At 34.7% G+C, this 27,891-nt stretch overlaps 1 protein-coding gene across 2 annotated transcripts; it reads right to left on the bottom strand.

Annotated features, from left to right (window-relative positions):
- Positions 1-75: 75 nt before the first annotated feature.
- On the bottom strand, positions 76-27,891 carry LOC124367470 (putative inorganic phosphate cotransporter). 2 transcript variants are annotated; one of them, XM_046824306.1, is made up of 8 exons: positions 27,442-27,891; positions 26,042-26,272; positions 19,982-20,069; positions 17,042-17,265; positions 8,815-8,964; positions 7,512-7,644; positions 4,792-5,033; positions 76-644 (listed from the first exon to the last, which is right to left on the bottom strand). In XM_046824306.1, the coding sequence occupies exons 2-8, from the start codon at positions 26,183-26,185 to the stop codon at positions 480-482; spliced, it is 1,146 nt and encodes a 381-aa protein (XP_046680262.1). In that variant the 5' UTR covers positions 26,186-26,272; positions 27,442-27,891; the 3' UTR covers positions 76-479. The 2 variants fall into 2 exon arrangements, with proteins under 2 accessions (XP_046680262.1, XP_046680261.1); XM_046824305.1 differs by having other exon boundaries at positions 27,455-27,889.

Genomic DNA, 27,891 nt, shown 5'->3' with positions numbered 1-27,891 from the left:
CAACTAAAACAACTAATGGATCCGCTAGAATTCCAACGCAAAGGAATCTTTTCCCCCTCTGATTCAGATTGGAGGAACTTTGAAAATTAACATTTGAGCCATTTTCTTCTACGTACTGACAAAAAAATGGTCCCAACTATGGGGTAAAAACAAACGTATCCATATTGGGGATCTACTTTCACCTTAAGTTTTCAAAAAAATTATTAAAAGCATAGTTTTGTATACCGGTACTCTTTAAGTCCTTATCTAATTAGAGACATAACAAATTTTGCTATACAGTTTTTATTTTTACACAATAAAGCACTCTGAATAAGTTATGCTACCTTTGACATGGATCACAAAACGTTAAAAGCTCTTTGGTTAAAACAAGCTCTTTAGCAATCACAACTCGTTTGGGAAAATTACGTAAAAATTATTTTACAAGTACCTACACATTCATAGCTCTTATCCCTCTCAAAAGGCACCTAAGATGTACATATTTATATTTCAGAAGACTTATTTTCTTTCTCATTTTTTGAATCCTCTCGCAGTGGGTCGTTCCAGGGTTGTACGTCTGTTGAGCCAAAGACAATGAAGACCAAGTTCCCTACAAAGAATATGGCTGCTGAAATGTAGAAGGCCACCATCCACTGATCTCTACTCGTCTGAAACAACACATTTTTATTAAAACTTCCGAATAATGTATTAATGCCATAGATTATTGAACAATAAGTGATCTGATTTAGGTATTCTTAAACGTTTAACCTATTCTCATGTATCTTTGTCCTTCCAAGAATTACTATGACCTATAATAACAACTAACAAACTTATTCCAGTACTGGATCCAGATTGGAACAAATTTGTAATGTGTCACATCGAACAACACTAACACAGAAAGCTCTATAAGAGTGTATTTATCAGAAATTAGGTAATTGAAAACCAATTTTCTAAAAGCTTGTACAACATTGAATGTGGGTAATTTGTACAACAGTGACCTCTAATACTCGATAAGTAAAACGGATTTGTTGTATTTCACTTGAACTTGCATATATTCTATCATAATACAATCCTTCTATAACTCAAAGTGTTAAAAAAATCCTTTTCAAATTATTAATGTGAAAATTTTTGATATCGATGACAGAAGAGCTTTAGGGTGATAATCATAAATGTGTTTGAGGTTTGTCCTTCATATCAGTTAACCAATTACAGATAAATTTGTCTTTTCTTTTCGAACTCTTGGAATAAAAAATTGAAGTAGCCCATAGAATTCTATTATATTAATTCAAGAATTTGACCATCATGATCAGACAGTGCTCTGGCTATTCCAGATACATTTACGTTTTGCTTGTTTGTAATGCTTAAATAGTTGTCCAAATAAACATGCAGCATTCACAGTGACTTGTTAGAAAATATATTAAATTTTGCGTAACATGATAAGTTAAAATATTTTAAAATTATTTTGAAGAAGAAGACTCTTTTAACATATTGATTGTCAACCGGTATAACCAAATAATTCTTTTTATATTGAACAATTTAAATTAGATTGTTTAATCTATTTAAAAATGCCTTATTATTGAAATGTGGGGTCCTGTATACGCCTGTCTATAAAGTATCTCTGCTACCAATTTTAAATTTTGAAACACAACATTCAAATTTTTTATCCTCACATAGCTGATCTATTGCTGCAAAGTATACATTTTTTCCTTTTAAATTCTATTTTGCCAGAATTAATTCTCTCCCTACTGTTGCTGTTACATGTGAATAATTCAAAACAATATGATAAATATTTAATTTAAATCTTTCTAATTCATCTGTCAATATTACATATTACATAGTCTGTTAGAACTAATACAAAGGGATTTATTTCTGCTAAGATAATTTCTAGTGGTACTTGTGATTTTTAAATATTAAATATTTTTATGCAAGATTTTCAAATTACAAGACGGTTTTGTTTAGACTTTGCGTACCTACATGTATGATTTACACTTTTTTTATATGTTGCTGTTACATGTGAATAATTCAAAACAATATGATAAATATTTAAGTTAAATCTTTCTAATTCATCTGTCAATATTACATATTACATAGTCTGTTAGAACTAATACAAAGGGATTTATTTCTGCTAAGATAATTTCTAGTGGTACTTGTGATTTTTAAATATTAAATATTTTTATCCAAGATTTTCAAATTACAAGACGGTTTTGTTTAGACTTTGCATACCTACATGTATGATTTACACTTTTTTTATATGTTGATGAGCCAAGTTATAGCTAAAAACTTACTATCCGTGTTTGAAAAGTGTGTTTTGTTTTATTTTTATGTGATATTTCACTTTCACTATTTCTAGTGGTACTTGTGATTTTTAAATATTAAATATTTTTATCCAAGATTTTCAAATTACAAGACGGTTTTGTTTAGACTTTGCATACCTACATGTATGATTTACACTTTTTTTATATGTTGATGAGCCAAGTTATAGCTAAAAACTTACTATCCGTGTTTGAAAAGTGTGTTTTGTTTTATTTTTATGTGATATTTCACTAAAAGTGTCTGATACTCTTTACAAGATTCATTTACACCAGATACATTTTGATCTGTGCGCATGATACAATTGTCGTTGGTTGGCACTTTAAAGTATATACAGTAGAGCTATTCACTTTATCAGAGGGGACATCTTCCACAGGGTGTCATTAATCATGGAGAGCTTCTGAAGATAGGAATCAGTAATTAAAGATGTTTCTTCTTGTGGTTGGACCGCTTCAGTATGAGCTCAATGATGAGGACCAAGATCTGATCTTGCTGTGTCATGTTAAGATTCAATACTCTGTTCCCATATGGCTTGTTTCAATCGACAAAAAGTCAAAATTTGAGAGTCCATTAGTCAGTAATCTTCTTGAATTGTCTTTGTATGTGACTACAATAATAGAAGCACATGTTTTTCTTTGAAAGTGTGATATGTTTGCTACAAAATGTTTAGGCAGAACATCCTCCCTCACACATCCCATTGGAGAACAAATCAAGTGCTTCATTTGTTTACTACTAAAATCTTCAGTTAGCTCTTCAAATGTCATATCATATATTTCACTTGTTGGTTTATCATGGAATCTAGATTTTGTAAGGATCCATAAACAATAGCCCCTTTGTTGGTTTTCTGACATGTAAACTGTTTGTTACAGGTATCAGAAAAAAGTGGTTTTCCAAATTTTTTACTTCTGCATTCCTGACACTAAATTCCATGGGTGCAACCAAAGTTGCAGTCCCACACAACTGCAGTCAGCTGGTAAAATATAATGAAAGCACTTTAAACAGATTTTTCCCATGGCTATCTGCAAACACTTGAATATTTTAATATAAATTATGTTCATATTACTATTTTACTACCAACAGTAATTTTACATTAACTATTCCATTTAGTAGCTCATTTTATTCTTTGGTGAAATTTCTCTTCATGTATTATCCAATAATTTACTTGTTTTCCAATTTAGCTCATGCTCTTTATTTTCCTGTAAAAGATTTTGCTTGTTCCTTTATTATCTGTAAGGAGCAACTCCTAAACAATGTCAGTTTCAATTTGTAGATTTTTGATTTCAGTCAGCTCTGTAGCTAACCTGTACAGTTGTGTTCTGTGCTTTCAAAATGTTTAAGATCTCAACTCACCTGCCGTGTGTGAGGTCCGCTCAGTGATACGGTTTTTGTCTGTAAGGAACCTGCCTGCTGCAAAAATTCATCAACAGATTTGCAAATTACATTGATACTGTTATGAGTAAAAGCAAAGTACATAAGTGGGTACAACAAATCAATGATGAGGACCGCTCCAGTCGGCCTTTTTCGTTAGAGACGATTTGGTGGTGTGAGAACAGGCACTTCACAATAACAGGTCTCTCAAACGAATTTCCTGACGTGTCGAGATTAGTACTTTACAAAATTGTTTCTGAACACCTAAAGTTCAGAAAACTATGCTCCCGTTGCGTCCTGAAACCCCTAACAGAGAAGCACAAAAACCAAAATTTTAGTGTGCAATGAAGTTCTTGACTCGTTATCACAAAGAAGGTGACGGCTTCTTGTATCAGTTCTTAACTGGAGACGAAAATATGGCTTTCACAAATCACACCCGAATCGAAGCAACAGAGCATGGAATGGAGGCATACACTTTTACCTGTAAAGGTGAAGGCCAAACAGGTCGTGACCCTTTACAAATAGTTTATTTAATAGAAAAGTATAGCGTAACCCTTTTTAAGACAATCTTATACCTGTATGACTCATAAGTAATATAACAGCGCTTTATAATTATTGTAATGCTTTGAAAATATTTTATTATGAGTATAAATTTTAAAACTTTGCTCCCCTCCAAATCTTTCTGCCCTGTGCGTGAGCACAGAATAACACATATCTAAATATGCGCCTGAATATAGTATGTATTAAAAATAAAAATGAAGTTTTGTCAAATGATGTTCAACCCATTATGTGTAAGCAGTTTATGGACTGCATAGCAATTCACAAAAAATTGAGATAAAATAAAAATGATTAATTTATGGTTTGAATTATCCTCTGTTTTAAAGTGCCAAATGTTGCTCCGAGTACCTGATGAGGAAAACGGGATAACCAGTCTACTTCTTAAATACCCATACCCTTCTCCCTCCTCCAAAAACATCCACCTACTTAGATCTAAATATTACTCCCACATTCAGATTCAAGCTTACAAGGATTCTAGTGAATTTTTTCCTTGTGTAACAAAAATCACAGCATCTTTGAAACTTTTCGTGTCCAAATTGTAACATAATTTGTCTGTAACGTAATTTTTTTGTTGCACACCTGGTCAGAAACTATGAAGCCGGTGATCATGGGGCTCAGGATAGAGGTTACGTTGGACATGCCGTTGGTGATGCCCATGAGCAGCCCAGCAAAGTTGGGTGACAGGTCCAGGTGGTTGGTCAGGAAGCCCGTGTAAACGCCAGCATTGAGTGCCACTGAGACAGTCAAAAGCACGACCGCTCCTGTGACACTGGTGGAGATCAGGGACAATGCCACGAGAGCTGCCGCACCACCCCAGTGTGCTGGAACATCACGTAAGCCAATTTTTATATGACAAACTCATCACTTCATATAAACATTCACCTGTCTAAAATTGCTTCTTTAGTGGTAATCTAACTAAATTTTATTCATGATAAGAGGATAGTGTAGGATCAAATTGTACTTTTAATCTATTAAACTTAAGATTTGTAAGTTTTAAGAATTTACAAATCTAATAGTGAACAGTTCCATAAAATTCAAGTATTGCACCCTTACAATACAAGGAATCAGATACTACACTATCCTGTTCATCGGTTTTTAAAACTCTATGAGCAAGGGGTGTATTATTCTGCATTAAAATTTTACAATAAATTGCCAGAATCTTTAAAAAATGAATATCTAATTCAAAAATTCCTTAAAATGCTACCTCATAAACCGAGCATATTACTCTGTTGAAGAGTACTTGAATACTTAATTTATCTATTTATATTTCTTATTTGCCTTCAATAATTTTTTTGAGCAAAAGTGTAATTTGTACTTTTGATTTCTCATTCTTTTTATTTATTGTTGACTGTGACAATTCACATGTTTATTATGTTTATAGCTCTGCTAAAGAATGTAAACACAATGTAAAACTTTTATTCAATAAATGAATAAATCTCACATCATCATTTTGGTGCTTGGTAAAGTAGCATTGGAAAGTTGAATTCGTTTAACCTTGTTAATACTTTGGATCAGCGAAGGCTACAGCTGCCACAAAACATACTGTGCCTTCTGTTGTGCCGTAAACATCGTACTCGCAACGGCCATTCAAAATCCCGGCATACTTTTTCTGAGACCCTGTATTATTATTTTTTTTTTTTTTTTTCATAAGCTCACAATAGTGAAACTCAGCTGTAAACATACAACACATAAATTTTATTACCATTTAACAACTAAAACTAATAAAAAATTAAGAATGAACTACAGAAACAATAATAGTAAAATGTGATGTTGCACAATAAAACCAGGGCAGTAATGTGATATCTTATAATGACAAGCTTCAATAAGTAATGCTTGACCCATGTAGCACATATGCCACATGGACATTTTGAGGGCATTTAAAAGTAATTTCTTTGTTATTATGATAGCAATAAAATGTATTTATGTCAATATTATGGTATGTACCGGAGATAAGAAATACTACACTGGGTTGGTGGTTCCAGTTATCTGTTTTTAATCACTAGGTCAAATTAAGATTGTATAACGTTACTTGATCAATAGGTAATCAAGTGCCATATCTAAACATCAACAGTACAGATTCAGTCTGTACTGCTGTCAACACTTGACAGGTCTGCTGATGTAACTGCATCAGTATTGTGTGGTACATCAGCTGTGGAATGTGCTATGTTTGCACAGTCATCTGCAGCAGTGTTGTCAACAACTGTAACTAAACAGGCTTGTTTCCGTTCTTCATTATACCACATTTTTTAGTTTCAGTGGTAAAAGAATTCTATTTAGAAAAACTAACGATTTTCTTATATTACAATACAAGTTTTGCATTTTAGAAATAATTCTCAGAAAAGTAACCTTTGTAATTTGGTAAATGTTGACAGTGATTTTACTATACAAAATATTTGTTTGTAGATACAAATTCTTTCTTACTGCTGTATTGATCATATGGTGAGTAGTTAGAAGGTATATTTTTTGTTTAACCCACTGAAATCTTCACATGTCTATTTAGTCTTGAGTGTCCACCATCTTGGTTTGGAAATTCTGTGATTGCATGTGAATGTCTGAACCACTGTATTAACTTTACTAAAAATTAACTTAACATTGGTATTCAGACTTCCAGAAAATAAAGATCATCCTGAAATATGACTAGTGTCCGAAATCCAATCTCCAATTTGGTATCCAATTTTTTTTATGAAAAAGGCAAAATGCAATCAAAAACGTTTTAATAACAAAGAAGTTTTAATCAGCATTGACAATTCTGAGAATACTTATTCAAAGTTCTCTCCACAAATTCCAGTTGCTGAATGCAGAATAATAAATATAAAATTATTGTCCTAGTCACAAAATGGAAAAAAAATCATCAATACCTTCAATTGTTCTCAGTTTGAAAAAATTAAAAAAAAAAAATAAGTTACAGTACGTTTTTAGACAAAAGGTATACCATAATGCTTGGTTTTATCGTACTAGAAAGAACTAAACATATTTTACAGAACTCGTGCAAATTTCTTAGCTGTTTGTCCAACAACCGCTCTTTAATCATCTAAGAGCTAGCAGTCTATTTATTTATCGACTCCTTAAAAGACTCCTGAAGAAGAGATCAGGTTGCAGATCTCAAAATGTAGTGTTACTGAATTTTTGTTTCACTGAACAATGGCAAATGTCCAAAAAAATCCTGTTTCTTTCCTTAATAGAATTAATTTTTTTACGTGCTCCAGCTAACAGAGCTCTCAGACACAGCAACTTTGAGTCTACTTATTTGCTCAACATTTTACTATAAATGGATGAGTACAATGGTGAAAGTATTATACCGATGGTGTTCCACATCTTTCTGGAAACATTGAGGGGTAGCAGGCGCTTCTCGTTGATGTAGTCAGCTATCCAAGAGAACACAATCGTCAGACCCCACATCACCATGTATGGTATAGATGAAATTAGTCCGTTCTGTAAAATAAATGACAAATTTATAAAGATACATTATCACTAATTAACTTTAAATCATAATTTTATTCTGTCAGTAATTAGAATATGGCACATATTTTTTCTTGTTAATAAGTTCTGCAAGATTCTAAACATTCTCTAAAACACATTGTAGTTGAGAGATTCTTCTAAAAAAAACAACTTAAATCAAAGCCAAAGTAAATAAAATGTAAATCATTTAATTATATAATGTAACATATATTATGAAAACATTCTAAATCCACACAAGTAACATAATGATCAATCTATATTTGACATTTCTATTTTTTAATTTTTGGAAAGATAACATAACACCTTTGTTTTATTTTCTGGTTTAGTGAAATAAAATAAGATCCTTAATTGTTGTAAATGAGCATTTACATTTAAATACTTCACAAAAAAGAAGATACATATTATATTACAAATAAAGATTTTATTAGATATGTAACATTTTTTTGAGATTTCAACAAAAGCATCTATTTTATCCAAATGAAACTGAAATTATATTTCAATTATGTTGCAAATCAGTTTGCTACCAGTTGAAATTAATGACAAATAAAAATAGGCTTAGGAAAAACTGTATTAATATTTTTGTACAATATCTTTTATATCACCTCTGTTCTTAATTAACCCTTTCAGTGCTGAGGATTGATATGAAAGTCTGTATCAATGACATTAATGCTATAAATTTGGAATAGCATATTTTTTTCTTTATTTTTTGTCATTCTGATGAACACAGTTTGAAACCATGTGTTTCACTCTAGTGGGATTTCATCTTCTTTTAACTTTATTGAATTTGGTCCAAGTATTTTTAACTTTTAACTTGATTCTTTGGTTTCAATGGGCTTGTAGATTAAAAACCACATTTCCAGTTTAGTACAACGTCAAAAGCAATAATCAACCAGCTAGTTAATACAGGTCTTTTTTTCAAATTAATATCAAATTTCTTCAACATATACATCCGTAAATTAGGGTTAAGTTAGAAAAGACTAGTACCGTTGTGTTATAACATAAGGTTATATCATACTAATAATTTTATTCAAGACATAACATACTAAATGGTTGTTGGAAAACAAAAACTGAGTTATCTAACAAGAAGTAATATTTCATTTGTTTTATACAAAACTTTATCAATTATGATAAAACGCAGCGTACACTCTTGATGTTGAAACCGAGGACATGGCTCAGGTAGTTGGGGAGCATGGTCAGCAACATCCAGAAGCCCCAGTTTTGACCCAGATGAGCAATCAGCAAGGCCCACAATGGCACTGAGGTCACTATATCCCTCCAAGGAGTTCGCATCGTCTGGAACAGATATTGTAGTTAATTGCAAATGCCATTGTAGTTTTCAAATGCATTCTCAGTTCCATTAATGAAGACAATTCGTGCGTTGTGGTCTACATGATGGTCAGCTGTGTAGATAAATATCAAATTTTTTTATGTGTAATAAATTAATGTCTGTATCGATGTATAACAGTTTAATCATTTGTATTAATAACTAGCAGGTACCAGCAACTTTGCACACAATTTCAAATGACCACTTCTGGTTCGAGTGAATTATATTTCCAGCATTAATGTTGAGTTTGTCAAGTTGCCATGATCAAGAAAATATGTCAAAAAGTGTATAATTATGGCAATTTTAAATTACTCAGGTCTATGTTTATGCCATAGTTGATTCTACCTTGTTTCCCTCAACAAGAAAATATACACAAATACAGTGGCGTAGCGAAGAGGGGGGTCCAGGGGGTCCGGACCCCCCCGAAATTTTAAGACATATTAAAAAAATAAAGCATGGAGCAGGAGGAAAAAAGGACAGTGATCATTACTCTTGTCTACAAACATTAAATTGATTGAAGTGACCGTTGTTTAAAAAATATAAAATTGTCCTTACGTTTAAATCATAAAGTATCAAACTATACTTTTGGGCTCGGCCTTTCGGATAGTGTAGTGTAATCACGGTATTTGTATAGGGTAGTTGTAATCACGTGACGTCGCAAAAGTAACCTGGACCGTAACACGGCGAACAGTTTAAATTAGCGACCACTTTCGTTCAAATTCGTATTGGGGACGTAAAATGACTGCTTAGAATTAAGTTACGACGTTGATTTTAGGTGTCATTAAACTGTAAAAAAGTGTATATAATTATCGAAAAAAAATCATTTTCGGTCGGAAAATACACTTGAAAAACTCTACTGATTATAACTTCAACTAATTTGGACTTCAGTGATTGAGGTAAACGTGGTGTTTTCGATTGAGTTAGGACGACGATTTTTGTTATCATTAAAACTGTACACTGTAACCTACTCTATATAATTATCGAGAAAGAAAATCACTTCCGGTCGGTAAATACCGAAGAAAAGCTCTCTACAGATTCAAGTTTTGACGATTTTGGATTTCATTGGTTGAGTGGGTTGAGGTAAAAGTGGTACTTAGGATTATGTTAGGACGGTGATTTTAGGTATTAATTCAACGCCGACTAATACATATATAATTATCGAGAAAAAAACAATTAAATCACTTTAAATTAGCGACTTTTTTCCTATGGAGTCCACAGGGATCTATACTTAGACCAGTCTTGTTCCTTGTGTACGTCAGCAGGCTGAACTCATCGCTCCTGAGAGGGAAAATGGTCTAGTATGCTGACGATACAAACGCTCTGCATTAAAGCTCCAACAAAACATGAATTAGAAATCATTTCCTTTTTAGAATTCATGTATCCATTTTTTTCTAAATTAAATCTGAGGACCAACAACTCCAAATCAAATGCACTAAATTTCTGTTTGCGGCAAAGAGAGATTGAGGATGGCGCTGCTGTGATGGCGGACGACGATGTCCTGATAGAGGAACTGATTCCACAAGTTCCTCGGAATGTACCTTGAACGAAGTCTGACTTGGGACGATCACATTGAAAGTAACCTGCTCAAAGGTTTCTCCAGGCATTTATGCTCTACGGTCAAAATTTTCCTCCCGGGATGTACTAAAAAATGGCCTACTTCGGCCTTGTACACCCCCATCTAACGTACGAGTTGAGGCTATGGGACAGCTGTCCTAAATACAAATTTGACCGAGTATTTAGAAGTCAAAAGAAAGTTGTCCGCATCATTTCAAAATTGAAATCCCGAAATTCATGCAGAGATGCCTTTAGGGAGCTTGGATTGCTAACTTTGCCCTGTCTCTACATCCTCGATGTTGCCCTGTACTGCCGATTTAAGTGCGAGTTGGTCCGGGGCAGGGACGTGGCAAAAGGGACAAAAGGCAGGGACAACCTTCGGTTACATCCGCACAGAACAGCCGCATTCAAACGTTTGCCATCTGAGGTTGGTGTTAAGCTGATCAACAAGCTCCCTGATTGAAATGCAAAAATTTGAATGAACCAACAAAATTTAAAGCTCGATTGAGACACTTTTTGGTGTCGAGGGTGTTCTATTCAGTGCAAGAGTTTATGATGAGCCGCTGGGATGAAATTTAAAGTAATTGGATCATCCTCTATTTCTGGTCGTTAAAATTTAGAAGATTTTAAAACGTATGGCTGAGTCTTAGGAATGAGTGTGGACTGTGTATGAACGGGAATGGGGGCAATTTTAAATAGATATACATATTTCTAAATAATTTAATTTGACGATTGTATGCAATTTTTATAATTGTTGACACAATAAAAAGTATTATTTTATTATTATTATTACTTTCCAGTCGGAAAAATACCAAGGAAAAGCTCTACTGATTCAGATTTTGACGATTTTGGATTTCACTGGTTGAGTCATTGAGATAAAAGTGGTACTTAGAATTTATTTTAGAACATTGATTTTATGTATCAATTGAACGCCGACTATCACCTATATAATTATAGAAGAAAAATTGAAAAAATCACTTCCGGTCGGATAATACACCGGAAAAAAACTCTACTGATACGAAGTTCCGATTACTTTGGATTTCACTGACCGAGGTGTTATTTCATTTTCCTTAGTATATTCCGATCGGAAGTGATTATTTTTTTGTTTCTTTCTCGATAATTATATATGTATTAGTCGGCGTTGAATTAATACCTAAAATCACCGTCCTAACATAATCCTAAGTACCACTTTTACCTCAACCACTCAACCAATGAAATCCAAAATCGTCAAAACTTGAATCAGTAGAGAGCTTTTTCTTCGGTATTTACCGACCGAAAGTGATTTTTTTCTCGATAATTATATAGGTAGTCGAGTACAGTTTAATGATAACAAAATCGTCGTTCTAACTCAATCAAAAAATACCACGTTTACCTCCAAGAACCGAAGTCCGAAGTAGTTGAAGTTCTAATCATTAGAGTTTTTCAGGTGTATTTTATTTCCGACCGAAAGTGATTTTTTCCGATAATTATATACTCGTCTACAGTGTAATGATACAAAAAAAATCGTCATTATAACTCATTCATAAATACCTCAATTAGTGAAATCCAAAGTGGCCGAACTTCTAATTTTTTTATTTTGTTTTTCCGGTGCATTTTCCGACCGTTAGTTTGATCTGTACCCGAGCAACGCTCGAAAATTTCCCTCCTTTTCTAAATGGTTTTCGGCCCTCAGTGGCCCAATGTCCCCCGAAGGGGTATTTCATTTTTTCCACAGAATATAGTTGAGTCAATTATACGCTTGAGTGAAGATCTGTTTTTGGTTCCTTTTCTTTCTTATCCAGTGAATCCAACATCACTTTGTGCCTTCTACACTCGGCCAAATCGAAATTCGTAAAGTTTCTGTAGCTATACAAGAGAATTGGTGGTACTAGAGTTGCTGTGAGAGTTTAATTTGCCTATTACATCTTTCCACTTTCTATAAGGCGTAGTTACTAAAGCCCATATTTTTGGTATTTACCTTTTACCAGTGAACTCATTGGCAAATAACACACAAAACGTCCCCGGATCCGCCGGTTTCGGACCCCCCCCCGAACGAAATTTCTGGCTACGCTACTGCACAAATACAAAAGTCCGAAGAGTCTACGTCTGTCAAAAAACAACTAAGATGAGCTTAATAACTGTATTTAAATTTACAGTAAAAGCTAGATAGTAAGTTTTGCCTTTGATATCTGCATTACAGTACTGAGCATAATTGATGTTGCCTAAAACATACAGTTAAAAGTATATTTTTACTAAATCCTTAATTTTCTGACCTGGATATTTTATACTGCGCTCAACAGGGGTTGCAGAAAAGATTGAAGTAAGAAGTGGTGTTATATCAAGCTTACTCTAGGCTTTTTAAACTATAAATGTAAACAAATTGAAAATAGTGTTTAAATAAATTATTATGGTCTGCATGTAGCTTTGGGATATGTTAACCAAGGACTCATGTAAATTTTCAGTTGCATCCCCGGGCTATAAATGCACACACTGGACATCTGCCCAGGGTGCCAAAATTTTAGGGGACGCAAAATTTGGGGTTAAAGAAAAAATTATTAAATTTATTAAATAATAAAGAAAGGTACGTTAAAATAATATTCAAAGTATAGACGACATGAATCATTAAAAAAATAACTGGAGTTATATTAAGTACACGTAAACTAAAAACACAAACTTATGTTTTTTTACATATAACTTTATCGCTCATAATATTGTTAAGTGTTGGTGAAGGCGACACCGACATGGCTGTAGTGGCAGCACTGTATCTTCTGTTCTGCAACACCAAATCGGTAGACTGGTGCATTCGCTGAAGCACCTTGCCACAACGATTTATTCTGAGGAAAAGTGACGGTAGTCCCTGCACGTAGTCCTAAAAGGACCTTTGCCCCTCCCTTACTTATGTTTGTGCCCTCAAAATCTGAGACTTTTACAGAAGCCAATCAAATGTGAGGGCTCCTGTTCTCTGATGTCCTTGGGACTGAGAAGATATACCCCTTGAAATTTGTTCCTACTTTTAGATATGGCAGAACAGTTTAGCCATATGTTCCACTAATTATTCTGCTTCTTAACAGAATCTGCATTCATCAGTCCGATTAAGACCCACCTTCATAAGATGTTTTCTAAGGAGACCATGTTCTGTCAGCATCCCTACAACAAATCTTATATCCTCCTTACTTTGTTCTAGGAGAGATGCTCACCGTTTAGCATAAGGAGAGATAAACATTTTTTATTGTCTTAATCCTGAGGCCCTAATCCAGTTATTGGATCTAATCTTCTTTTCCCAATCATTTACGAGAGCTTTGCTGTAAGAGAAGGCTACTCCACAGCCTTGCTCAGGCTCTACCATAAGGGATTCTGGACCTTTTTTGGCAAGGGTATCTGCTTTTTTGTTTCCATGAATGCCCAGGGGCACATAATGCCTCAAGGCCCGGCACCCAACTGAATGTCACTCTGTTCTTCGCCAGTTCTACCAGAGCATTCTTGCATTCCCAAACTGCTTTTGAGTCAAACGAACTGGAGTGAAGTGCCTTTACTGCAGCCTGGATGTCAGATAGGACTAAGTATTCTGCTCCTTTTGGCCTCATTTGTATGAGTCTTCTGGCACATAATTCTATTGCCATGACTTCCGCTTGGAAGACCGTGGTGTGTTTTCCCAACTCCTGGTCCGTAAATACCAAATCCTGCCCTAGATTCAAGGCATGAACCATCTGTATAGAACATCTAGACTCCTTTAGTAGGGTAGGCCTCCTTTAATTTTGGAATTTGACGATAAATTAATATTGGCATGATTTTTTAAACTTTTAGTAATTTCTGTAGTTAAATTGTTGTCGATTTTTCGGATTCTTTACATTTAGTAGGATAGAGAGTTGTTCTATCATTTCTTTCAATCATTTTCTTTTTTATCATATTGATGATTTTATATGATTACATTTCAAAAAATTATCTGTAAACTAGATTTCCCAATCTTGAAGTGTCATTCAGGATTTTTACCCATCACTAACTGTACTACAGAAAGAGGGTTTTCTGTTAATCCTGTGTCAAGAATGTGAAGAGAAAAACTATTTAACAAGAGAAACAAAATTCTCTAATATTGTTGTGTTGTGAAAAAAACTTAACTTTCGGTACAGACTTTTCTGACATTATAAACAAGTTTGCAAAGCTGAAAGCCAGGAAAAAAGCTTTGATTTCAATTTGTTCAATAAATTGTTCTATATTAGAGATCATTAGCCTTACTGCGGTAAATAAATAAATTGCAAAAGTTTTGTAAGAAACATCAAGCAGCCTTTGTGTTTATTTCCTATAGCATATGTACAAAATTTGTAACTCTAGTGCTTGTAAAAAGCATAGACATTTTCCATTATATATACAGAGTGAGTTTTATGTCCTGGCACACCTGGATATAAATTAAACAGCCCGAGATATATATGTGAAACCTTGACCCTACCTATTATAACATATTTTTTTAATTTTTCAAGTTGTTGAAAATTTTGCCCCCCTTTTCTAAAGGGGGGTAAAGGGGGGCAACTAAACATTTTCAAATACAAACCCCTATCATGTGACCCCTCATTTTAAAGTGAATAAAAAAATAAATCCAATAATGCAAACTAGAGGTCTCTACGTTTATTTTAACAGATTTTATGACAAATTTACAGTTGAGTAAAGGGGAGCAACTAACACATTTTCAAATACAAACCCCTATCATGTCTCAAGTTTTTACACACGTCTAGCACATTGTCAAACAGCCGAAGGTGAACAGTTTGAACACCTGCTACATTAAAACAAGTAACTGTTTTTAGAATTTGCGTTAGTGTTGACTCATGTTACGATAAACAGGACAAGACAGTTACTGATTTTATTATTGTAAATTTCTCATAAAATCTGTTAAAATAAATGTAGAGACCTCTAGTTTGGATTATTGGGTTTATTTTTTTATTCCCCTTTAAAATGAGGGGTCACATGATAGGGGTTTGTATTTGAAAATGTTTAGTTGCCCCCCTTCACCCCCCTTTAGAAAAGGGGGGCAAAATTTTACAACAACTTGAAAAATTAAAAAAATATGCTAATTATAGACCCTACCTATTAAGGTAGGGTCAAGGTTTCACATAGATATCTCGGGCCGTTTAAATTATATCCAGGTGTGCCAGGACATAAAACTCACTCTATATATAGCCTACCACTTTTAATTTTATAGACACTACCTAACCTAACCTTGATTGATAACAATAGCTATGTCAGTTAGGTTTGGATGAGTTATGCTATTAGATTAGATCAGACTGTGGTGTAAATAGTTTATAAAGGAAAAATCTAAAAGTTTATCATGATAAATGAAAAACACAATATTACTGAGTGACCATGTGGGGAAAAGCAGGACCACAATTGAAAATTTAGATATTTCCGAAAAACTAGCTTACTGATCAGAACCAAACTTTAGCTTCTTTAAAGTACTTTCCATTGGACATAATTTACTTCTTCAAGCGAACTTTTCACTTTGAGAAATAAGTTGTAAAATCTACCCTCAGTATTTTACAAGTTCTGCCTTCAATTTCGGGAACAGCCAGACGTCAGAGTTGTTTGTTATGGTTTCATACATGTCTTGTGCGATTTCCATTCCTGTTTATGAGCAATTTTCGGATGAAATTCACATTCACTCGTTTTCAAACCTAATTCCTCAGACAGAATTTAGGACTTGATACACCCCAATCTTCCTCCATCTAGTGCACTGCTAAGCGATTGTCCGGTTTTATCACAAGCCTCACACGTTTGATTATTTTGTGGGTTCATGTTGAGGAAGGTTGACCAGAACATAGCTGGTAGATCACTTTCAATCAAAACATGAGCATTTAAAAAATGGATGATCCAGAAATTTACTGAAGTTGGAGACATGCCTTTCCCCTGAAAGGCTTGCTAGACCATTTGACTCGTAATCGATAAATCTAGCTGACTGTCACAGTGGGTGGAGCTCCCTTAAATGTAAAGGCTTTTAAGATCCTAAACATGAAGGAGTTTGACTTTCCTCGCCTGACTTGACTGGAAAGAGTTAAGAACATAGCACGGCCCCCCTTCTTTCAAGTTAAAATTATTGAAATAATACACATTAACCCTCCTCATGTGATCTTGACTGGAGATGGACCCTAACACCAATCTCACCCATCCTGCATATCCTGTCACTCATCTATGGTGCTATGAGGGGTTTCCTCATCTTTTTGTCCTAAATAGAAAAAACTCAACATGGATTGTATGTGAGAATAAAGGTTTTTAATTATATTTTCATCCCCATCTGGCACCATGAAAGTTGTTTCAACTTTAAAAAAGAAATGCTTTTAGTTATTTTAGACCTTGTGTTTGAATCATTTGAATTTTCATGACTACTTAGTTATATTTTCTAAGCACATATTCTTCAGTTTTGGATTTCCCAAACTGACAACAGGATATTAGTGTAAAGAATAATTTGGCGATACTTTCTATACATATTGAGCTTTAAGTAGACAGAAAAAATATATTTTAATTACTTACACTGCTTTGATCTGAGCTGCTAACAAGGGCTGCCTTGATGTATTCCCGCTCGTTGTCACTGATGGAAGGATGGGTGTCCGGGGAATTGGCACCTAAAAATAGCCAGGCCACTGCCCACAACACACCACACAGTCCAGTGCTGTAAAAGATACTGGGCCAACCCCATGGACCTGCAGCCAGATACCCGGCTACGAACAGCGTGACCACAGTACCAAACTGGGTGCCTACATAGAAAACAATTAAAAAGTTACATTTAGTATTGACAATGTCTCCAGTAGACAGAATTGTATAGACTGTAAACATTATGATTAAATTCATAATATATGTCCTTTAAGTTCTATAGTTATTTAAAAAAAATTGGAGGATCAAGAATACTTCATTAGGAAACGATAAAATGACAATGTTTCACCAGTATGCTACTCAACTTTAATTGTAACCAAAACTCAAAAGTCACAGCTAGTTTAAAAATTCTCTTTCAGGGTGTCACATTTTAAGGAAAATACACACTCTACACTCATTTATACACAGTAGAGAGATATATAGAAGGATATGACTAATAACATTTACAAACACACTTCAAATTGTTTTTTATATGTTGGGTTAATTTAATAGTGATAGACAAAAGTGAAACAAACCAATAAATACAAAAAGGGTTTTTTCCTGAATGACTGCAGATATCTACAGCATAACAAACCATTTTAAGTGGCTTTGGAGGATGCTCAAATAAAATTAAATAGTTTTAGTATGATAGCTGGATTTGAAAGTGCTCTTAAGGAAGTAGTTGGCACAACCTTGTGTTAAACATCATTAATTTGTAAGCCTTCACGTTTCAACATCAAGAAAAAACTACTACACAAATTTTACAGTCACTTTGGTTTTTCCGTAAACGGAATGAACTAGGTAAGGTCTTTTGCAATTGGTCTTTTTCAAGAGTGCTGTATGTCTCATTAGTAGCTGTGTATACATTAATTTAGTTTGTTAGAAAACAAAATTATGAATACTGCTGAAACAGTTTATATTCCATTTTATGGATGATACCTCTCATATGTCTCAAAGAAGAAACAGTTACAGATTGACAACTTCTGTAGTTGGACATATGTTAATTGATGATGCACCAAAGTGTGTTAATTTGACTTGGAGAAGAACTCGTATAAAATTCAAGTAATTTAGATTTTTATCTCTGAGATGTCTGTATAGAATTTTTTGCTAATTTCTTATCACTGAGTTAATGAACTTTATAGCAGTAAAATAATAAGGATATGCAAAGCCGAAGAAATCAAGTAAGCACATGCTTATTCATCATTTGACCTGGATTTTCTTGGTGTATAATTTTTCAGTTTCAGCACTGAGAGAATTGACATAACGTTCTTTATTGCCATTAAACATAAAATTCAATATTCAGAGAAACATAATAATATGAAATATAAACCTAGTTGAACAATAAAAAAGTTTAAATGAAGATTACAAGATAAAACTTATGATATAATACACTTCTATTTAACAGATGATGCAACAATCCTGCAATTGTAGATAGCTCAATCTAGCGTTAAATCAAATACAACATAAACATGGTTGTATCAATATTGCCATGAAAATTACCTAGTTTTCAAATTACATATTACACCTTATATGTTAAATTACTTGTCTAAAATTATAATAGGTTATACCCTACCGTCAATTCAAAACTAATAAGCAGGTTTGTGGTGTATTGGACAAGACCATGGCTACTGAGGTCTGACAATGAAAGTTAATCTTCGAAACATGTCACCATAACCATTAAGACCAAAAGAATTTGGATTAAATTGATGTTAGGATATAACCTATTGTATTTATAGTCATTATAATCCATCCTGAGCTAACCACAATGAATTATAAATTAGTTGTGATTAAATTTTGTTGACACTCACATTATTTTATTCAGTCTAAAGTACTTATTTTACGTATTTGTGTCGTTACGTGGCATCAACTACCTCTCGCTGGTTAACTAGGCCGTAGACCTGTTGTGGTGCCATCTGTAGACTTGTATGAGCATAAAAACCAGGGCAAACAACATGGGGCTAGATGACATCAAGATATTAACAATTCTCCTTGCATAATCTTTTTGTCAATTGTGCACCTATATGCTGATAGTAAAGAATTGCCCTGCCATCATGATCTGCATGGATATGGCACCCAGCACAGATCCGAGTAAACCCTTCTTACATACCACCTCTCATTATTCAAAAAGAAGCCATCAGCTCAAAATTGTCAAACCATTTACCAGCTGAAATAAGAAACCTCTAAAGGAAGATACTCAAGAGAAAGCTCGATGACACACCATCACAGAGACCTTTCTCCTCACTGCAAGATTATCTACATCATGATTCATGATACCAACTGAAACAATTATGACTTTAATTCATATTAATATCGATATCCATAAATGATGCCTTCACAACTCTTGATGTTTTGTGAATAAAGAATTTTATGAGAGTGTTGAGCATTGCATTCTTAAATCAAAAACAAGTTAAAATTTAAATGTTATCCAATCCAAAGTCTTATCCAAAAATTCATTGTCATCATAAAATGATCTTTGTTTGCTATCTAAATGCCAGTTATACTATTGTAAGAAGAAAGTCTTTCAAAAGAAATGATTTCTTCTAAATCACTTGGTTGACTAGGGCGCTAAGCGATGTAAGCCAGACATACAGTAGTGCTAACATCGTGCTTCGCGAGGTTACGTCGACGTTTACCACAAACGACATAACATCCATGATGATATTTTTCAATGTATTTTATATAGTAATAAACTAGAAATTGGCTCTACTAATTTATCTACATGAAACAAGATTTCAACTAAATCAATTAGACAATGACATTGGTACTGCTAATTACAAAAACAAATAATTAAAAATAAGTATAATACTGTATTATATGAGTAAATACAGAACTAAAACTTACCTCCAAAAACAAAAGAGAATATTCTACTTCTTTCTGGTGGTGGTGCCCATTTCGCCATGTGGGTGTTGACACAGGGAAAGAAAAATCCCTGAAAATATTATTTATTTATTTGGTCAATATATATATATGATTAATGACTATTTTGTGTATATAATTTAACCCTTTCCGACCTGCATTAAATTGATATGATTGCTCTCTCAGATCGCCTGGCCACAATGGGTCCATGGGTGTTCTCTGCGTCAGGTCATTTATTTATGACCACGTCCTGTCCCTCAGCTTGGCGGGCCACACTTAGTGGCACTTACTGTTTCGCCATTCAGCACGACATGTGGCTCACATTACTGTGCAGTTATAAAATTCAATTCTTATTCAGTTGTGGTTGGAAATTGCTGTAATCCCTCAGGCAAATAGTAAGTAATTTTATTAACATTTCTCTATTTACAGCACATACTTTAGAAATCATCATTCAAATTGTTTTTTATTCGAGTGTCAGTGTTACTGTAGCTGCTATAGTACAGGGTGGCGCAGAGAAACGGGAAATTTTGAAGTTGTTGTTGGTACACCTGTAAGTCTCGTAGGAGTGGGGGACAGAAGTCATGACGCCAAGTAGTAACGGTCATTTAAGCATGGAGCAGTGGAGTGGTGCGGAGCGTGCCGTTGCCGTGAGGGCGTATAACAAAAGTGGTGACAGTGTAACAGCTGCACAACAAGTGTTCCGACGGCATTATGATATTTCTCCCGCGCGGTCGAGTTCCTTCTTCACATGCCATATCGTCATGGGTTCGGAATTTTGAAGAGACTGGTTCGATCTTAAAGAAAAAACCTCCTGGGCGTATAGTGACTGTTCGAACCCCAGAAAATGTTAATGCAGTGCGAGTCACAGTGGAAAGGAGTCTGCGTCGTTCTATACGAAAAAATCGCCTCATCATTGACTTGAGCATCGGAGTGTGCAAAGAATATTGCACGGCCTGCAGGTTTACAATCTTCAGATTGTTCAAGCTCTAAAACCAAATGACGGTGAATTACGCTTACAATTTTGTGAACAGCAACTGACTAAAATCAATGAGGACGCAAATTTCCTTGAAAATCTTTGGATAATAATAATAATGTTGTCTTTATTTTCATCAAGCGTTTCTCAGTTACATACAGAACAACTGCTTTTCAGAACAACTATCGTCACATACAACATATACATGAAAATGAAATACAAATAAATAAAGAAAATCTATACATTAAGCAAATTCTGCCTCATCTTATTCTTAAATGTAGCTATTGAACATTGTTTCACGTTTGGTGGGAGGTCGTTGTACAATTTCGGGCCGAAATAAGAGAAGCTCCTCCTTCCCAACTCCAGCCTAACTTAGGAAAAGTGAAGAAGATTCCCATGGCAGGTTCTGCGCTGAGAGACCTCATCCCGAAATGAGAGCTCACTAAGGTACTGAGGCTCCTGATTAACAAGAGCCTTGTGGACCATGCAGCACGTCATGACCCTGCAGACGGTCTCTACCGACATCATCCCAGCGGCATCTCTGTAAGGAGAGACATTCTCAAATCGTTTCAAATTAAAAATGAAATGGATTGCAGAGTTTTGCAACTTTTGAATGCGATGCATGTCTTCTCCAAAAATGCTATTCCCGTAGGCTGGGAAACAATAGGTGAAAACGGACAGGACTAGTGACTGCATTATATGTAGCTTCGCAGACTCAGGCAGAAGATCTCTAAATCTGTAGAGTCCCCTCAGTCTACCGAGTGCTCGCTGACAGGCATGCGTGACATGGTCAGAGAAAGTGAGGCCGCTGTCTAGCACAACGCCAAGAGTCCTCGCCCTATCAAATACAGGCCAAACTCTGGCCATCAAGCCTCACCATCACTCCTCTTTCACTGAGGGACTGCACAATGTTGTGTGGCGCCGTATGCAACACAGTGCACTTGCCTATGTTTAGTTTCAGCCCATTCGCCATTGACCACCCCAATATTTTTTCAAGGTCGACATTGATCATATCAATGGCTGACACCATCTGCGATGGCTCATAAGACAAATGCAGCTGCGAGTCGTCAGCACACAAATGAACTGTGCAATTTTGCACACAGCTTGGCATATCGGCTGTGTACATATTGAACAGAATAGGCCCTAGGCAACTACCTTGAGGAATGCCACGATACTTCACAAGCGGGGTTGACGTTTCACTCCCTAAACGCGTCACCTGCAGCCTGGAGTCTAAGTATGACCTTATCCAATTGACTACGCTCAAGTCAAAGCCATAATAGCTCATCTTTGCTAAAAGCATCTCATGGTAATCCAACTTAACATTGGAGTTATATTTACCCATGTCTTTGGCGTCAATAATATCACCGAAAAGATTTGTCAGGGCTGTACATGTACTATGATTGCGCCTGAAGCCCGATTGCAGCTTCGGTAAAATATCTGATGTTTTCATAAAACTGTCTATTTGTCGAATGGCAATCTTTTCCAGTATCTTAGACATGGCTGGGAGTATTGAAATTGGCCTTAGCTGGTCTACCTGATTGGCAGCTTGCCCTTTCGGTATTGGCCAAACAATACTTGTTTTCCATGACTTTGGAAACACGCTGCCAACTAGGGAAACGTTTACCAGGTGTGTGTAATGGCTTTGACTGCGTAGGGGCTCACTGACTTGATCATGTCAATCGAAATTTCATCGCTGCCCACAGCTTTAGATTTTATTTCATTCATTGCCGAAATAACGTCTCTTTTACTGACAGCGTAAAACTTAAATTTATCTCTGATTTCTTCTCGGCCATTGGTTGCAAAAAATTCCCATACGCTTTTATCAATCTTCGGGCCAGCTCCCATGTTTATAAAGTATTCATTGATCTCATGCGCTTTAAGTTCAGGTGGAATGTTCGAGTAAACCCTTGTTTCTACAATATCATTTTTCTTAAGGCATGTCCAGAATTCCTTTGGATTTTTGGAAGAGGAAAGCTTATCAGAAAAAAATCTCTTTTTTGCCATTCTGATCATATTATTCAATCGGTTTCTTATTTCTCTGTATCTCTCCCAGTCATCTATATGCCTGTCTATACCTTCGTCATCTTTTGGATGTCATCGTTTCGCCATGGGGCTTTTTTCTTGGACACTTTCTTACATACTACAGGGGCATTTTTGTCATATACTTTCCTAATATTATTTGTTATCCATGCCTCCACAATAACAACGTCTTGTTCGTTCAATATATCATCCCAGTCACAAGCCGCTATCTCGCTTACAACTTTTTCTGGGTCAAAGCTGCTAAAATCTCTATGTTGCATGTCTCATGAGGCCCAATTTCATTTAAATGGGCATGTCAATAAACAGAACATGCGTTACTGGGCTCGCAGAAATCCTGGTGAACTTCATCAATGTCCGTTACACAGCCTTAAAGTTACTTTATGGTGTGCAGTGTCTTGTCGAGGGATAATTGGACCTTACTTCTTTGAGGATGGTAATGGTTCCACTGTAACTATCACATCTGAACGTTGCATTTATATGCTGGAGACATTTTTTGCTCCACGGCTTAATGCTTTTTCAGATATTGACATTTCAACAGGATGGAGCCACCTCACACACTGCCAATCTGTCAAAGACAGCACTGAGGCGTTTGTTTGGGGAGCGCATAATTTCAAGGAACCCTAATGTCACTTGGCCTCCACGGTCTCCAGACCTCTCAGTATGCGACTTCTTTCTATGGGGACATCTAAAGAGCGTTGTGTACCAGACTAGGCCAAGAAATCTTTTTGAGCTCAAGACTCAGATTGAAGAACACGTCGCCAACATCCCAGAGAACGCATTGCATCGGACAATGATAAGTTTCGAAATCGATTGAATGAATTTGTTAGGCGCAATGGACAGCACTTAACTGATGCTATTTTTAAAAAGGGACTTTAACTTTATTGTTATTTCTAACATTTCTCATGTAATTTCCACTCTTGCCTAACACATTTTAAGCATTAAAAAGTTGTTTGTACAATTCATTGGTTTATTATGATTGTTTAAAAATTTGCCGTTTCTCTGCGCCACCCTGTATATCCTATGAATGTATTAAAATGCTAATGCATTTCGTGGAAACGAAGCTCAAAATATGGAAGTTTATATTCTCTTGATATACTTGAGACTAAATGTATTTTTATTCTGCAAATAAAAATATTTTTAAAACCGAACTTAAACTACATATTACTTGGTTCGATTAAAAGCAAATAATTGATAACCAATTGATAAAGTTTTAATCGTGAAACTAATAAACTTTGTAAATAATCTGAAAATGTTGTCATTTAAAGAGCCGAAGGTCAAATACTGCTATTTAAATCTAAGTAAAAGTGACATACATGGTTACACAAGCCCCAAGTGGTGACGCAGAACACAGCCGGCCACTATGTGGCCCAGCAAACTGAGAGGACAACCACCTGAGACTCCATCCGAGCTGAGCGAGAGATAAGTTTTGGCCACATTAGTGGTCTCCTGATTGCAAAGGGTTAAGGCATATTTTAAACATTTAAATATTTAAGAAACAATTAGTTTGGTTAGATTTTTTGATTCTTAATAACTTTTTTGAAGACTAAAATAACATATTTTTAAGGTTTTGTAAAGACTTCACAAGAATTATAGGTAGCTATAGTCGGAATTTTGAGCAATTTTGTAATGATTCCAAGGAAAAACTACCCAAGATAAAAATGTGATTTTATACAACATGTATTTATTGTAGACGAGTTAAGACTTGAGAAAACTTAGTTTTTTTATGATTTATGGAAATTACTTCTTCAACGTTTCATATCTTTATCTTTAATCATCAGTTTTTCAGTGGATCTGATTACAATATGCCCTCCAATACTAATTTAAATGCCAAAACTTTTCTATATTTCTTGTCTCCAGAAAAATAATCTTAACCCTTAGCATTACCGTGTCCAGCATATCAGAACATGACAGATTCCCCTACAACTCCAGTATAAATATGAAAAATCTGTTCTCATACTCCCGGATCTAGCATTTCAAGACATGGTCGATTCTCCTCCAGCTCTGCTCAATTGCAGCCAACACAATAAACATTACACTCCAATTTAATTTATGCATGACAACATATTCACTTTTACATACTCACTTAAAGGTTCACATGACAATAGGTTACAGAATTACTACAAACTACGTTCTTTTTTATTCTAAATTTTGCAAACTTTACTCATGCTTTATGGTTATGCTGTGTTTTATAGTAATATAATTTATAACCAACAATATAAAACAAGTTACTTTAAAAGAAAAAAAACTAATTTTTCTACTTTAAAAGATACTTCTATTGAAAAAATGTTAGTAATTTACTTAAATCTAACACAAACTAAATATAAACCGTATAAAAAGTTGCATTTGACAATAACATATATATTTATAAATTTGTAAAACGTTACTAACAACGTTCGAAATGGAACGGCCACCATATTACAATAAATTTGAATACCAAACTAGCAAATGAATTTAGCAGAGATATTTATATGTTCAGTCATATTTGATGAAGTTATGTAGAAATCTTCTGTGCTGCCATGAAGAAAATTGTAAAATGCTAATTTTATATACAAAATCTACCAAAAAAGTTAACCCTACTTAAAACTGACTATAAGCAGTAAGATTATAGCTCATTACCAATTGATGTACTACTAGACTATAGAGGATTATTTAATATCAGTGTGCAGTATTACTAACTGCCTTAACATTCATGTGACGTTAAATACAATATCCCAACATATGGCTGTAATCATCTTTTTATGAATGTTTTCTGTGATTTTTATCATTATAATAACTTTGATTTAATACTAAAACTGTTAGTTAAAATAAGATTTAATTTTAGATGTTTGAGGAGAGTTGGTCTCTGTTTTTCTCAATCTCCGATAGGCACTCTATATGTTTTGCTGTGCAGAGAATATACCAACTGATCAGGGAATCCCCAAAACAAATTGATCTCAGGATCAAAAATATGCAACAGTGGTACTATTACTATTCATTGTGCTTTTGAAAAAATTATCATTTCAAAATTGATCCAATATTGAGAATCCTGTTACCTGGGCAAGTCCTTGAACCACCCTGGTCAGGCAAAAGTACATCCAACTACAGTTCTCTGCTATGAACGGACTCAGCAGTGTGAACACAGAGCACACCAACATCGCGCCGAACAGTAAGTACTTAGGGCCAAACTTGCGTGCCATGTGACCTGCCGGGATTTGGGTGATCAGGTAACCCCAGAAGAATGAACTCAGGATGATACCTTGTCGAGTTGTGCTCCATGGTAGAACCTGCAGAACAAAATATTTCTCTCTTTCAATAAATCTAATGGTTCTATAACTAAAATAAGCATTACAACAAACTACTCATGGAAAACTTACACAGTGTTCGGAAGGTTCTACTTTCAAAAAATGGAATGGTAACCAATTGCTTAACATTTTTTAAATTACGTTTAGGCTTAGAATAACCAATTCACATCTGTCAAGAATTGAATATGAGAGATGGCAATATTTTTTTCTAACAAGTTACTAAATTTCAAGTATGTAACGTGGGAAGAATAGTCTTCCCCTGCAGGATCCTGCCTGGCTCTAACCTGTCTAGATAAATAACTCTTGTGGGAGTTAAAATTTGTTAAGAAACTGTATGATAGGGAAGTAAAGGATGTTTACCAGCTATCACAGCTTTCACAAGTAGACAAGTAGGAAACTTGTATCAGGTCTCTCTGGTGGGTGTCTAACACACCTGTAGAGGATGGTGATGATGAGTACTCAAGAAATTGTAATAAATTGGAAGGAGAACTAGGCCGAAGAAATTCAGCTCGCTCAATGAGGTAACTCAGAAATTCTTGACCTCTAAAGCCTCCAAAAGTGACAGAATGTTCACAATGTTAATCTGGCTTGTGTTAGTCGACTGAGGATGTCTAGAAGCTGGAAAACTTGCATCTCTTGTCTTGCATCAGTACCTATAGGAGGCTTTTGAACTCTTAATGAAAATTAGATGAGTTTATAAGTGGATTTTGGCACATTAGAATCAGAACCAGATCGGAAAAGTTGGGCTCTCTAAACAAATAGGCTACTACACAATTTTCAATGTACAAAATAAAAATTGGATTAAAAAATACCTAACTAACTGTAATACACAATTATTAACTGGAAATATCTCTTTAGTTGTAACAGTAACGTGTGTCTCAAGAACACTTATATGTTGTCCGCTTGTACCTGTATTTATACACAATATTAATACTTAGAACACTTATTGTTCGCCTATTACAAAGCAAGAGTTATATATTTTAGTGTGGTGTCATGTTCATTCAAGTAGATCAAATTCTGAAAGCCACGCATGGGCATTTCTCTTAAAACTCCAAAATCAATACATTTTGAAATTTCTAAAAGAAGAAATAAATAAAAAGTTTAAAAAACACTTTTAAGATATTTAACCTTTAATTATAGTATCATAGTACCTGAATCAATTACCATGAAGTCCGGATTGGAGCCCTTGCTGTCTGTCATGGCCACAATGCCTACAGAGAGGTTGACCCGCATCGAGTAAGCAAGAACCATACATAGAAATGTCATAAAGGCTTGGCAGTGCCGAGACCCAAAACCTGAAACAAAGTCGTCAATGCTATTGGAGGAATTTATTCAGAGTTAGCTGGGTAAAATTGATTAAGTAATAGAGTTTACTAATAAAAAACAATTTAGTTTACTATATATTACAATTTGTGTTACATAATTTCAATTTTATTGTGTATTTTTGTACTATCAATATTTCAATGCTCAATTTAAATAAACTTAATTGTAAATGTTTATGAATTTTGAAAGCTTAGTAATGATAATAGACCACAATGTATTTAAATAGTAATAACATTTGTTACACACTCATATTAAATTCACACATCCCAAGAAGAACA

Source organism: Homalodisca vitripennis, chromosome 8 (genome assembly GCF_021130785.1).
Source record: "Homalodisca vitripennis isolate AUS2020 chromosome 8, UT_GWSS_2.1, whole genome shotgun sequence".
Classification (NCBI taxonomy): Eukaryota; Metazoa; Arthropoda; class Insecta; order Hemiptera; family Cicadellidae; genus Homalodisca; species Homalodisca vitripennis.
This window is presented reverse-complemented; position numbering and strand designations above follow the sequence as displayed.